Below are 14,911 nucleotides of genomic sequence, written 5' to 3'. Positions count from 1 at the left end.
GGACTTCTGGACAGCTCTTTAGCAGTGAAGATTTTTACCTCCAAATATGCCCCAACAGCATAGTGTTTTAGCAGAGACAATAATTAGTAGTGTCTATTTTGTAGCCGCTACAAGTTGATCCACTTGTCATTGTCCTTAAAGTAACAATAACACCAAAAAATAAAAACATTTTACAGTAATTATAATATAATGTACTGTTGCCCTGCATTGGTAAAAGGTATGTGTTTGCTTCAGAAAGACTACTATAATTTATTTAAATAGGCTTCTGTGTAGCCATGGGGGCAGCCATTTAGGCTAAAAAAGGAGAAAAGGCACAGGTCACTTAGCAGATAACAGATAAGCTCACTTAGGCAATTTCGGGCGACTATGGAAAACGTATTGCCGCGTGTGCATTAGCGCAAGCGACATTTCATTATAGCCTATTGGAAAACACGCTCAGAGATGAGGCGATTAGTCACCAGGCGACAAAATCTCCCCAAATCTCCTCATGTGTTGTCAGATACAGATTGTGATAAACTTACCTTTTGGCCAGATGGTCCAGGAGGGCCCTTTGCAAAATAAACAAACATGAAGTCAGAACTGAAGAGCTTTAAACAAAAGGTAGGGAAGGTAACATGCTTGTCACCACCCACGCTTTGAGCCCTAGCCACGTACCTCTTCTGCCTACCCTTAGTTCCGGCCCTTAAGTTTAGAAATGGGCAGGAATGTAGAACTCAAAAGACCAGAGGGCCAAATGAGAAAATAATACTGAGTGAAAGCCATATACTGTAAATGCTGCGAAGAATCACATACAAATAAAACCCTTTTTATTAAATGTAAAACAACTACATGTACTTTTATTTATAACCCAAAAACCTAACTTCAATGTCTTACTAGAATTAGAATGCGCTTTTTAGAAGTTAATGAGACAGCAGTTGTCACTGCCGCACTCTCCCTGCAGCTTTTCCTCCTACCTGTCACCTCACGTCTGACTTCCCTCGCTATTCCAGTCTTGTTGTCTTTCCTTCCCTCTCAGCTCTTCTTTTTTTCTCCCACCCGCCGCCACTTGCTCCCTCAGCGTCTCTTTCTCTCTTGTATTCCCCCCTCCATCTCTGGTCTCGCTCCATCTGCATCTCTTTCCCTCTTCCTCTCCATTTCTGGTCACACTCCCTCTGCCCCTCTCACACCCTGTCACTCTTCGGTCTTGTTCTGTCTGCCGATCCTTCCCTCCAGCTATTAAAATTCAGTCTCACTTACGCCCGTCCCTCCCACCCACGTCCCTTTCCAGTCTTGTGCCCTAAAACATCAATCTCCTCTGTTTTGTTCAAACCGTGTCTCTCCCCCTCCCACTCTCTGTTCATCTCTGGTGTTTCCCACCCCCCCTGCATTTTCAACCCTTAGGGGGTTATGTAATAAAAGGCACTAAGTTTGCCCAGGAGCAGTAACCCATAGCAATAAGCAGGGAGCATTTACTGGTTACCTGTTTAAAAGCAAATATCTAATTGGTTGCTATGGGTTACTGCTCCTGGGCAAACTGAGTGCCTTTTATTGCATATGGGGGTCAGTGTCTTCTTTGCCCTTCTGCCACTTATTAACCTGCAGCAATATAACATGCATGGCCAGGATGCCACAGAACTTAGTCAGATCAAAGGAGAGGAATCATTCAAATATAACTCAGGTACAGAGGGACTACAGGTAGATAATAATACAATGAAAAAACACAAGGGGAACAAAAGAAGAATAGACTGTGTGGCATTGGGTAGAATAATATAGAGCAGAGGCAGAGAACTCAATGAAGAAGCTGCATATAGAAACACCTCGGCTATGTGCTTTTATATGGTCATGTAACTCCTTGGTGACTTCTAGAGGCAGATTTACTAAGCTCGAGTGAATTTTCGAAGTTAAAAAATTTCGAGTTTTTAAGTAATTTTTTGGATACTTCGACCATCGAATAGGATACTACGACTTTGAATTTACTTCGACTTCGAAGTAAAATTAGTTCGAATATTCGACAATTCGATAATCGAAGTACTGTCTCTTTAAAAAAAACTTCTAATTCATACTTCGCCAAATTAAAGCTACCGAAGTGCAATGTTAGCCTATGGGGACCTTCCACAGCACTTTTCTAAGTCTTTGCACATCGAATATTATTATTATTAACATGTATTTATATAGCGCCAACATATTGTGTAGCACTGATAGAAATACTTTGATTGATCACTAAAAATGTTCGAATCAAACTATTTAATCGTTCGATCAACCGATTTCTATTCGATCGATCGAATACGCTAAAAATCTTTCGACTTCGATATTCGAAGTCGAAGGATTTCAATTCGAGGGTCAAATTTCGAAGTTTTTTTAACTTCGAAATTAGACCCTTAGTAAATCTGCCCCCTAATATCTATAAAAATTACAGTAGGGGTTGCATTATCCACTATATATAAACAGCAATAACTTCCAAGTATTATTCTCCTTCCTACAGAGTTGAGGTTGCCGGTACCTCTTCCTCATATAAACATAAATCCTCATATCTTTCACATTTTAAACAACCACAACATTGCACAGGTATGGGATCCGTTATCTGGAAACCCGTTACGGAAAGGCCCAATAGACTCCATTATAATGAAATAATCCAAATATTTTTTGATTATTTCCTTTTTCTCTGTAGTAGTAAAACAGTACCTTGTACTTGATCCAGACTATAATGTTACATGATTTTCTAGTAGTTTTAAGGTATGAAGATCCAAATTACAGAAAGACCTGGTATCTGGAAAACCCCAAGTCGCGAGCATTCTAGATAACAGGTCCCATACCTGTACACTCATAACATAAAATTTTATGTATTGGAATTGATAATGCCCAGCACAGTGGGGGCTTAACTACCCATTATATGTACAGAACAGAACTATACATAAAAATAGAGAACTAAAGCTACAGGGAAAACTAACATATTAGTTTGCAGTAGCAACCAATCAGCAGATAGTATTCACTGCTTACCTGTTGAAAAGCAACTTATTGATTGCTAGGGGTTATTGCATTTGGTCAAATGTAGTGCCTTTTATTACATAGAGGATAGATTGTAAGCTATAATGAGCAGGGCTTCAATGTCTTCTGTATCAATCTGTATTTGTATATAATTTACTTACATAAACCCTGCTGTTGTATAGTACTGGAGAAAATGTTGGCACTTTTAAAATACAAGCTTATAATAATAATTATGAGAATAACGGAAAAGGCCTCTTAAGCAGGAACCACAATATGACAGGAGAGGGCAGCAGAGCCTATCAAAAGCATTAGTTGTAAAATGAATAGGTATGTTGTAGAGACATTTCAATGAACCAGCATATAGATTAATGTGATTTAAGATATTCAGTTGCACACAACTTCAAAGCTATACTGTCCTGTTGGTCAGATAAAAGAGGAAACAAATAATGGTACTTGGATGTGTGATATATTGACAATGTAAATTGCCAATGCCACTTAAATCTGTATGGGCACTTTAAGGGTCAGGGTACACAGGCAGATTCAGGGAGATTAGTTGCCCGGCGACTAATCTCCCAGAACTGCCTCCCCTGCCTTCCCGCAGGCTAAAATGTAAAGTAAATCACCGGTGGAGGTGGCACTCGGAGCGATTCGCCTCACAAGGAAACTTCGGGCGACTTCGGAAAACAAAACGCTTTGAGTGCCACCCCGTCTGCGATTTTCATTTTAGCCGGCAGGAAGACAGGGGAGGCAGTTTGGGGACATTAGTTGCCCCTAAGAAGAGGAGATTTGTCGCTGGGCGATTTATCTCCCCTAATCTGCCTGTGTGCCCTGACCCTAACACTAGGGGTAATATTTTCAGTTTAATTAGATTACACTATTAAAGCCTATTATCACATCTGACCAAATGCTGGTCAGATGTGAAAACCCTTACTGATAATCACAATGAAACAATATGGATACTTACCACTGGCCCAGAAACCCCTGGCAGACCCGGTGGCCCACGCACCTTGCAAGAAAAAACATAGACAGCTGTGTCAGGCACAAGAAATGGGGATAGATTATTAACAGTAACCAATAATAAAATATAATGCTATAATCTTTAACCCCTGCCCTGTAGCCAGCCGCGTAACTAAATATTACTGGGCCCCACAGCAAATATTTTTCAGGCCCACAAATGTTTAGCGGTTGACTTGTTTTACCAATATTTATTGTAACTGTATATGAATTAGGGCCCCATGGGGCCCCTATACCTCCTGGGCTCCCCTGCAGCCGCAGGGTCTGCTTCTTCTATAGTTAAGCCCCTGCCTGTAGCCATAGACTATAGATACCTCTGTCACACATTGCTTTTTTTTCTGCCTTCAACACCATCATTAGAATTATTAATAAAAGTTATGTTTAAGTTAGGATTTTCTGCCTTTGTGACCAGTAATGTCACTATAAATTGTGGGGACCGGGTGCAGGCCAGTGAGCCAAGCTGATTTTCACAGCGGTTTTGTGTATGCGATAACTGACGACAGGCCCTGTGTAGTCGCTTCCCTTGTAGTTCCGCTGGTGGTTTGAGGCGGTGCATGATTCTAATGGGTTACTTTTTTCTTTTGGTATTGATCTTTGATACTTAACCCTGCACATCACCTTATCATTGATCTGGTGGAACTGGAAGGTACTGTCCCTACATCACTGCTCAGTAGGGATGCACCGAATCCACTATTTTGGATTCGGCCGAAACCCGAATCTATCTCTAAAGATTTGTGTGAATACCGAACCGGATCCGCATATGCAAATTGGGGTTGGGAAGGTGAAAACATTTTTTACTTCTTTGTTTTGTGACAAAAAAGTGATGCAATTTTCCTCCCTGCCCCTAATTTTCATATGCAAATTCGGATTCGGTACGCCTGGCAGAAGAATTCGGACAAATCTGAATCCTGCTGAAAAAGACCGAATCCTGGCTGAATCCTGTATTCGGTGTATCCCTACTGTTCAGTCATTAGAATGTACTTATAGACAAGGCATATGCCTGTCATTGCAAAACAAGGTGAAATTTAGCAAAAAAAATGCACATTTCACAGCTATGTCGTGCTGAAAACGACCCATTTGTGCACTGCCTGTTAGTACATTCTAAAGACAGGGAAGAAGGCAGCAGATTCTCTGTTGGAGTATTTGCAATATGCTGGTGAAGAAAGGCATTGTGTGACATAGCCATAATGGGGAGATGAGCTTCTCATTAACATGTGTAGTACTATCAGCTGTACAGCACAGGGTTATCATAAATTCCCATTTCTAGTAAGTAAAAATGTTTAGCTATGTTATGTAACCTGTTACCTGTGATCAGATGGGATGGAGCAAAATTGTGCAAAAGACACTATGGGGCCGATTCACAAAGGGTCGAATATCGAGGGTTAATTAACCCTTGATATTCGACTGGGAATCCTTCGAATCGAACGATTCGAAGGAATATCCTTCGATCAAAAAAAGTTAGCCAAGCCTATGGGGACCTTCCCCCATTGAGTTCGGTAGCTTTTAGATGGCGAACTAGGGATCGAAGTTTTTTCTTAAAGAGACAGTACTTCGACTATCGAATGGTCGAACGATTTTTAGTTTGAATCGTTCGATTCGAAGTCGTAGTCGAAGGTCGTAGTAGCCCATTCGATGGTCGAAGTAGCCCAAAAAACACTTCCAAATTCGAAGTTTTTTTACTTCGAATCCTAAACTCGAAGTTAGTGAATCGGCCCCTATGTTTTTTGCTAACAATGCACCTCGTTCTCCCTTCTAGCATTTGCCATGGGTGTGCATGTTAGCACACGTGCATCTCTAAATGCAAGGATTTCCAATCTTGTGCAAAGCTCAGAGTACAGTCTTGTCTTGGAAAAATAAATATAAAGGTATCCTGGCACTTTAAAAGAAATCTAGATTCCAGATTATTGGTCTCCTTTCTCTACATTCCAGAGAGTTCCCTGGGCAATTATAATATATTTTAGGCTACATCTAGTTTAAAAACCCCACCCAGCTTTACATGTCAAATTTAGCATTGCCCATCAATTCAATTCAGCATTACCAGTCTTCATTAAATTCCCCACCAGCCTCTCCACCAGACCAAATGCACAGACCAAAGCAAGGTTTAATTCTTTGGAAATAAATGTTTAAAATCTACTTACAGACTCTCCTTTCTCTCCAGGATCTCCTTTCTCTCCCTATTAACAATGGAATAATGTAATTACAGGGAATATACAAGTAATAATTTCTATACAGCCATTACTTTTTTCTTTTGTTTTGGATGAAGAATCTGTTTGGGCAGTAGTCATTGGGTTTAGCATGTAGCAGCCCTACGTGAACTACACTTCCGTATTTGTGTATGTAAATACTTGTTGGATATCTGTATGTACTCGACACCTCGACATCTGAAGTTTATTGCTATTTTCATTATACCTACAATGTATATATTTTTAAAATTCTGCATTTCTTCCTATTGTACTTACTGTATAACCTGGAATCCCAATAAGGCCGGGGACACCTGGGGGTCCTGGAACACCATGGTCACCATGTTCGCCTTTTTCTCCAGAAGGACCATCAAGACCCTGAAAATACATAGAAAAGGGCACACACTAGGTCAGGTTCTGCAGGGTCACTTGCAGCACAGCAGTATTTATATTTGAGCCCTTACTAATACAAAACTACTTGGGTAAATTTAATATTGCCTGTAGATGATTGAACAGTAAAACCATATCGGTACTTTGCATTCCAAGTGGCCTCTATAACTGCTCCTTCATTTTAATCATATTTTTAGGGCTATATATTCTTCTTAATAACATTCGGGAATTAAACGAAGGAGACATTAATAAGAAAATCAGACAGTTCACACCAAGAAAAAGAGAAGACTATTCCCTTGGGAAGTAACAAGTTGAACAGTTAACATTAAATGGATGAAAATGGAGGGGAATTACTCATGCCAGTAAAAGAAAGAGAGACATTTCTTAGGTGCAATTAATTGGTAAGCATTTTGCAAGAAAGAATGTACAGCGGCATACACTATGTAGCTAAAATTACTTTAAGATATACTGTATATACCTGTACTTTCTATTTCATAACTTAAACTTGTTAAGAAAGTTTGAAAAAGAACAAATCTGGAAAAGAATCAGCACAATGAGACCTTTGCATTAAGCACAAAAGCTTGTGAAGTTGGATTCTCACACCAGCCCACTGCTGAAATACAGTGAATCATACAGTATCAAACTCACTTTGTGCTGCGGTGCCTTATTAATGTTCTTCTGAACCAGTAAATGCCATCACACAGACCAATAGATAAACCATACTTTCTCAAATTTCTAAAATGTTGCTTGGGATGAAATGCACTCCTGTGAAAGCACATTATGGAGGGAAATATATATGGTGTGGTGTTACCTAGAAACTAGTGTGTATAGGTTTGATCCTGGGTTTGATTCTTGATAACAACTTGTATGTCAACTCTTTGTGGCTGTGGGCAAGTCTTTAAATTTTCTGTGCCTCATGCACCAAAAACATGTAAGCTCCATGAAGTGGGACTTATTTTTTTACATTACTGACCCATTTGAACCTCCTAATTCCCCAAAATATATATACAAAACTTAATTTACAGTGAATATTTTCCAGTAACAATAATCACTATGATAATAATTCTGCCCTGTTCAGAGGCAGAACCTGTTTTAATGCCACTGGTGGCAATCATATGAGCAAAGAACAGGTTTAAAGAGAGAAAGCAGAATTCACAATGGGAGATATGACATCAAGTAGACAGTTAGCTCTGGAGAGCCTGAAAAAAGTTTTACCATGCAGTGCTGCTTTAGACAACAGTCCCCAGCTAATATTTTACCTTGGTAATATGTTTGGGTAAGTTTTAGTCCATTAGTGCTTTAAGACAAGGCAACAATAAGGTATGTTAAATGCACAGTTTACTTACAGGTGAACCTGTTTCTCCCTTATCTCCCTTTGAACCTTGAAGTCCTCTGGGGCCAATTTCTCCCTTTGGTCCTGAAATCCCATCCTTTCCAGGAAGTCCAGGAGGACCAAGAGGTCCAGGTTCACCAGGCTTTCCCCGAGGCCCCTAAAGAACAAACAATTTGCTTACAGACACTGGAAGAAATGCAGGAATGTTTGATTGCTAGCATATCGAGGTCACCTCTATGGGCAGATCCTTTGCAAGCTTGTAAATCCACTGATGTAAATTGCTTTTTAATATCAGCATTTAACATCCTTATAAGTTAAACAGGTGCAAATATAGGAGGAACATTAGTATACATAGTGGCTTTATATGAAGTAAACCAGGCAAAGTATTTGACTGAAGCATTAATCAAGTTTTAATCAAGATACCTCTGCAGCACCAACTCTCACCAGTGCTGTCGGGGGTAACTATACAGGTGCAAAATGAGCAGCAATACAGGTTATGGTTTGTGCAGCTACAGACACAACCTGTGGAGTTCCTTTAGGAAACAACACAATTGTTGCTTTCATTTTATTACTAATTGCTAATAGGATCTACCTATAATATGTATTTTATTTTATAGGTTAGTCTTATACTTAGGTGCAGATGGAAATTACAGGTAATGCACTTACCTTGTCACCGTCATGGCCAGGAGGACCTGGTAAACCTATTTCACCCTAAAAAAACAAATATATCATATATTTACTACATAACATTACTTTTTTACAGTGTTACATTTACAGTATCTTAAAATGTACTCAAAGAATCATATAAAACATAAAATGTCTAAACATTCTGATGCATGCATAGTTACTTCGAAAATGAGTCTTCACTTGTCAAAATTTTGCATTCTAATTAATTCCAAATTCTAATTAAATACAGAGCACAAACTCTTTGTAATAACAACTACCCAGTGGACTATGTAGTGTCACTGAGGGAGGTGAAGGTAAATGTTCTCGGTGTTAATAAAGATAATAAGCTTCATATAATAAACCTCTACACCTCACTGTGAAATGTATGTTCTCAGCCTTCATTTTTGCAATCTCACTCAAGAACTTGTCAACACTTAAACAAGGTTTTAGCAGAATTATCAGCTTTATACTTAAGAGTAGGAATTAGTCTTCTCTAATTCCTTACAGAAAATATATCACCCTATGTGACATGAGTCACACACACACACACACACACACACACACACACACACACACACACACACACACACACACACACACACACACACACACACACACACACACACACACACACACACACACACACACACACACACACACACACACACACAGGGAACCCCCTCTTACTCCTTATGGAAACAGTAGTATTTCAGTTTATTGGATCCTTTTGCAAATGTAATAGCCTCTAGTAGCCTCCTATAGCCTTTGATGATGGATTCTGGATGGCAGCATTTTTGACCATTCGTCCATACTAAATCTCTCCAGTTCAGTTAAATTTGATGCATGCTGAGCATGGATAGTCTGCTTCACATCATCCCATAGATTTTCCATGATATTCAAGTTGGGGGACTGTGACGGCCATTCCAGAATATTGTACTTCTCCCTCTGCCTAAATGCCTTTGTAGAAGTGTGTTTAGGGGCATTGTCTTGTTGGAATATCCAACCCCTGCGTAACTTCAACTTTGTGACTGCTGCTTGAACATTATGCTGAAGAATTTGATGATATTGGGTTGAAATCATCTGTACCCCGACTTTAACAAGGGCCCCAGTCCCTGAACTAGCCACACAGCCCCACAGCATGATGGAACCTCCACCAAATTTGACAGTAGATAACAGGTGTTTTTCTTGGAATGCGGTGTTCTTCTTCCGCCATGCAAAGTGCTTCTTGTTATGACCAAATAACTACATTTTTTTCTCATCAGTCCAAAGTACTTTGTTCCAAAATGAATGTGGCTTGTCTAAATGAGCTTTTGCATACAACAAGTGACTCTGTTTGTGGCGTGAGTGCAGCAAGGGCTTCTTTCTCATCACCCTGCCATACAGATGTTCTTTGAGCAAATTGCGCTGAATTGTAGAACAATATACAGATACACCATCTGCAGCAAGATGTTCTTACAAGTCTTTGAAGGTGATCTCTGGGTTGTCTGTAACCATTCTCACAATCCTCCGAGGGGCTTCAAATCACTTCACATTAGAACAAGGAAAAAGAGAGGTTGCACTTTACTGTGAGCTTTAGGTGGCTAGTGGGAATTGAATGTTATCAGTCAGATTTCTGTTAGGTATGGCTGTATAAAACATATATACCTGTATATACAGGTATTTAATTTTGTAATTTCAAATGGATGCACCTTTTCTACATAAGCCCAACGGAATGATTACATGTCAAAAAGGGGTATATTTGTTTCTTAATACAGATCACATTTTTGCTGAACATACCTGATCTTATTCAAACTATTGATATAATTCTATATTAATCATACTGCTCTTTCTACTCATATTGATGCTTCATAGTAGTAAAATTGTGCACAGTGACACAAGCCAAATATAGGATACTTATGAACTGTACTCTTACCTTTTGACCCATCGGTCCAGATGGTCCTGGTGGTCCAGGAGGACCCTAGGAAAAATGAATACATTTTTGAAGTAGATGTAATTTAACCAGAAACATAACTTTCGTGAAAAGTGTTTATAAGGAGATACTATATAGGTTATTCTTGACTCTTGTGTATTATTATTGTATAAATAAACGTAGGAGGAGTTTTTTTTATCAACACTCTACTGTCTCTGTAACCTGTCTCAGTTATATGCTACAATGTTGTATGCTACAATGCCCAGTTGGTTAATCTAATAAACTGCGCTTCTTTTTTTCTAAATTGGTTCTATGCTTCACTAATGCTAGTATGTAGTCAAAGCCATAGGGATGTATTTATAAAATGCAGTAGCTATATGAATGAGGGTGCCTTTCGCACTACGACTTTAGCTTGCAAATCATTATGTGGAAGTCAGTTGCGAGTACAGACTCAACACGATAAATCTAATCTGGAAGACAAGGACTGCATTTTCCAAAGTATTTGGGCATTACACTGGCCTCATTAGCGATCCGATCATTGGCCCAAGTGGCAAACGTCTGGAACAGTCTGTTTTTGCCAATGGAGCACCATGGAGTTTAAATTCTGTCACAGATGAAGGCCTGACGGTTTTCATAACTGTTTCTAATGCTAGGTGTATTGAGGTATATAGATAGGTTATGACAATATAAATAGTGAAGAAGCACGCACTCCATGGGCCAGTCAATATGATAAAGTCTTTATTCAAAAACAGCTAAAACAATGAAACCTTACGCATTTCGTATCCGAAGACACTTACTCAGAGGCAAAATTGAGAACAGCCGTGAACAGAATTTAAACAGGTAAAAGGGATATGACGTACATTGCCAGTGATCCTAAACATTAACCCTAAAATTTTAATTATTTCAGCTGAGATGAAACATTTATTCTTAACCTTTTAAATCATGTGCTTGACCCATAGGTTGACTAATAAGTTGCGAAGCTATTTCTTATGTCTACGTTTATTTATATAACGAAAGCTTGTCTGTGGAGAGATTTCAATACAATATAATATGAGTTTACATTTGGTATCGGCTTCACGCTGTTAATAGATATCTCTTGAATTAAGATATTTGTTTTGATGTGGCATAAATCTTGCATTGAGAATAATATTGTTCCAGTTTTAGACATGAATTGCTTAACTATTGTATTAAGATTTTTAAAGTTGATTTCAAAAGACTTTTTACGATAAAGCCATTAACTTTACCGTTTTCCAGCATTCCTTTATGATTTAAAAATGATTTAAAAGTATTTGAAATGAAATGATTTAAAATGATTCAAAATGATTTAAAAGGTTAAGAATAAATGTTTCATCTCAGCTGAAATAATTAAAATTTTAGGGTTAATGTTTAGGATCACTGGCAATGTACGTCATATCCCTTTTAACTGTTTAAATTCTGTTCACGGCTGTTCTCAATTATGCCTATGAGTAAGTATCTTCAGATACGAAACGCGTAAGGTTTCATTGTTTTAGCTGTTTTTGAATAAAGACTTTTTATCATATCGACTGGCCCATGGAGTGCGTGCTTCTTCGCTATCTACATTGAGTCACTCCCCCTGCTACGGGTTCGGGGCGCTGCACACGGGCCACCCAACATCTTCGGTGAGTTTCCATTCATACAAGATTGCCGTGGATATTTAAAATTTGAATGCTATATACTGGTTAAAGCTGCACCCTGCAACGATAGACCCATAGTTTTTACACCTGGGTCCCACTCTGCACTGGATGAGCCGTTAACTTTATTTTACACTTTGGGGACTGAGGCAATGTTTTTTCTTTGTATATGACAATATGCAACTTGCTTTGAAACAGTAGTGTACTTTATTTACAGTGTACAGTACTTTAATATCTACATGGTATAAGAAAATTACATTACAAAATTAAAAGTACTTACTAGAGCCATAGTTCGAATTTCCTACGGAAGCAATGTCAATACGAGTTAACATACATTGTAGCTGAAAAGAGTAGCTATTAAGCTTCTCTGGTTTAACATATATTTTACAGCATAAGGTTAGAGAAAATATTGGTTTATGCAGGAGCCCCACCTGGAATGTTAAGGCTAATTCCCTAAAGTAATTAAAAATATTTGAAATTGGCATGGTGCATTCTTTAATGTAAACATTGTCCATGGATTATATTGCTCTGCAGGCCTCAGCCGGGTAACCAATATGCAGTCTGTGCAGGCTAATCAGTTCTCATCTTCTGCCAGACTGTGTTTCTGTGCATTTATAGCATTCACTGATCGATATCTCCTAAATTAGATTTTTATTGAGTTTAGTAGGTCGGCATGAGTACATGAGGCTAAGAAGTGTGTTCTTATTTCCAGATGTGTCAGTGAGATATGAAGGGCACAGAAATATCTGCAGGGAGACATTCCCTTGTGGGCAACTTACGGAGCAAACACTTTACTAATTGCTTTCAAACTGCTATTTAATTTCCTAAAGCTGAGTCCGCATTGCTAAAAAAAACAGGTGAATGCCTTGGTGGCAGAGGTCAAACAAGAAGCTAATAATAATGTTTTGTGGTTTGAAGATCAGTTTCAAAGGTGAATGTCAATGTTTGATACAGAACATGACAATTAAATAATATCATTTGGTGTGGGTACAAATGTGCATTTCTGTTGGACTTTCATAACAACCTGCATTATAACTTCAAACAGGTCCGGTGAACCAAAATCGTGAAACGTGTATGAACATGGGACTAAAGAACACCGGTTTACCTGTAATGCCTCATTGAGGTTGCCATTGTATTCTACCATCTCTGATTTCCCTGGCTCTCCTTTGGGGCCCTGTAATAAACATGCAAATGTTGTATGAGAATGCATTTGTACTGCCAACTCCATGTATCCAAAATGTTCTAATAATTAGAAGTTCCCAACATTATATGCAAGTTCCACCTTTTTTTTTATTTTCTCTTTTCATTATAACCTCAGTCTGTACACATAAACTTTCCACCTCGGTATGTTTGCATATAAACAAATATTGGCAGAGCACAGCCTACAATTGGGTAAGACTGGCACACAATGCTGCCAAGGGGTGAGGTTTTGGAAATGCTCTTCCACGGGTGATCCCCTGTGTTTATTTTGTGCTCACAGTTTTGGGGCATACACTTTTGGGGCACCCCCAATCCATATTCAGGTGAACACTCATTACTGAGCACTGGAGTAAAACTATATGGAGAGGTTGGTTGTGTCTTTGAGTTTTCTAAACGGAGGCTATGAAATGCCATACACATTCTTAGTAAAAACTATACAGCTACAATTTCTGATTTAAAGGTACAGGAACCCTTTGTGGTATTTTTTGTTTTGCTATCACGGTGAGCCAGTTGGGATGTATACATTGGATATACAGTATTACATATATAACCTTAGTCTGTACACATAAAATTTCCACCTCTGTATGTTTGCATATAAACAAATATTGGCAGAGCACAGCCTACAATTGGGTAAGACTGGCACACAATGCTGCCAAGGGGTGAGGTTTTGGAAATGCTCTTCCACTGGTGATCCCCTGTTTTTATTTTGTGCTCACAGTTTTTGGGGAATAAACTTTTGGATGTAAGATTGCTCAGAGTGCTCTTCTAAACACATCTGCATTTTTTTCTAGTTTAATGATTTTAGCAGCTTTTACACTGCTGATATTATAAAAGTAGTATTCTCAGTAGTGTTGTGCTCTACAAAAGGTGTACAGAATTAAAGGGGTTGTTCATCTTCTACCACTTTTTTTTTAGTTTAGTTAGTTTCAGATAGTTCACCAGAAATAAAGTATTTTCCCAATTACTTTCTATTTTCTGTTTTTCTAATATTGAAGTGTAAAGTTTAATTTTTCAACTTCTAAAGTTTTGCAGTTTACAGTTTCACAAAACGTACTCGTGGCCCTGGAAGTCCTTGTTCTCCCTTTAAACCTGTAGCACCCTAGAAAACAACCAAGCAAAGACAGTGTTTAAGGCCTGTGACACAGATTTTCAACCCCCTACGTAATAATTGATTACTAACAAACATTAAATAAAATAATACAATACAACAAAAATATATCTCTACATATAGAAAATGGAGAGGGAGGAACTAAAGTCTAAAATAGAATAATGCCAGAAATGCTGTATTTTGTATACATGCACTTACTGCAGCAGAAGCCTAATTAAACAAATGATCTATGCTTTCAATGATGGCTGCAGGGGGTCACCATCTTGTAACTATGTTAAACATCTTTGCAAGACCAAGACTACACACATGCTCAGTGTGGTCTGGGCTTCTGTTGGGAGGTCAAGTTTAGAGATTGTCATAAATTATCAAAACAGCAAAGATTTCTGCCATTGAAGCCAATACAGCAAGACTGATTAACAAACATAATGTGCAGATTGCACTGAGTCTGCAGATAAGAATCTCTACACGCCCACTGGCTGCTAGGGATGTAGCGAA

The 14,911-nt window shown here is 38.6% G+C and overlaps 1 protein-coding gene across 5 annotated transcripts in view; it reads right to left on the bottom strand.

Annotated features, from left to right (window-relative positions):
- The window catches only part of LOC108697509 (collagen alpha-1(XIII) chain-like), a 201,843-nt gene that overhangs the window by 14,561 nt on the left and 172,371 nt on the right, over nucleotides 1–14,911 (bottom strand). For 2 of the 5 annotated variants that reach the window (XM_041571115.1, XM_041571119.1), the window contains 10 exons: nucleotides 14,363–14,407; nucleotides 13,214–13,282; nucleotides 12,389–12,409; nucleotides 10,460–10,504; nucleotides 8,548–8,592; nucleotides 7,895–8,038; nucleotides 6,438–6,536; nucleotides 6,117–6,152; nucleotides 3,929–3,970; nucleotides 522–548 (listed from right to left, as the gene is read on the bottom strand). In XM_041571115.1, the coding sequence (XP_041427049.1) occupies nucleotides 522–548; nucleotides 3,929–3,970; nucleotides 6,117–6,152; nucleotides 6,438–6,536; nucleotides 7,895–8,038; nucleotides 8,548–8,592; nucleotides 10,460–10,504; nucleotides 12,389–12,409; nucleotides 13,214–13,282; nucleotides 14,363–14,407 (573 nt within the window). The remainder of the gene's footprint in view (nucleotides 1–521; nucleotides 549–3,928; nucleotides 3,971–6,116; nucleotides 6,153–6,437; nucleotides 6,537–7,894; nucleotides 8,039–8,547; nucleotides 8,593–10,459; nucleotides 10,505–12,388; nucleotides 12,410–13,213; nucleotides 13,283–14,362; nucleotides 14,408–14,911) is intronic. The other 3 variants (XM_041571116.1, XM_041571117.1, XM_041571118.1) reach the window with 3 other exon arrangements.

The sequence above is a fragment of the Xenopus laevis genome, chromosome 7S (genome assembly GCF_017654675.1).
Source record: "Xenopus laevis strain J_2021 chromosome 7S, Xenopus_laevis_v10.1, whole genome shotgun sequence".
NCBI classification, from domain to species: Eukaryota; Metazoa; Chordata; class Amphibia; order Anura; family Pipidae; genus Xenopus; species Xenopus laevis.
The sequence above is the reverse complement of the archived record's forward strand: the minus strand, read 5'-3'. Positions and strand labels throughout refer to the sequence as shown.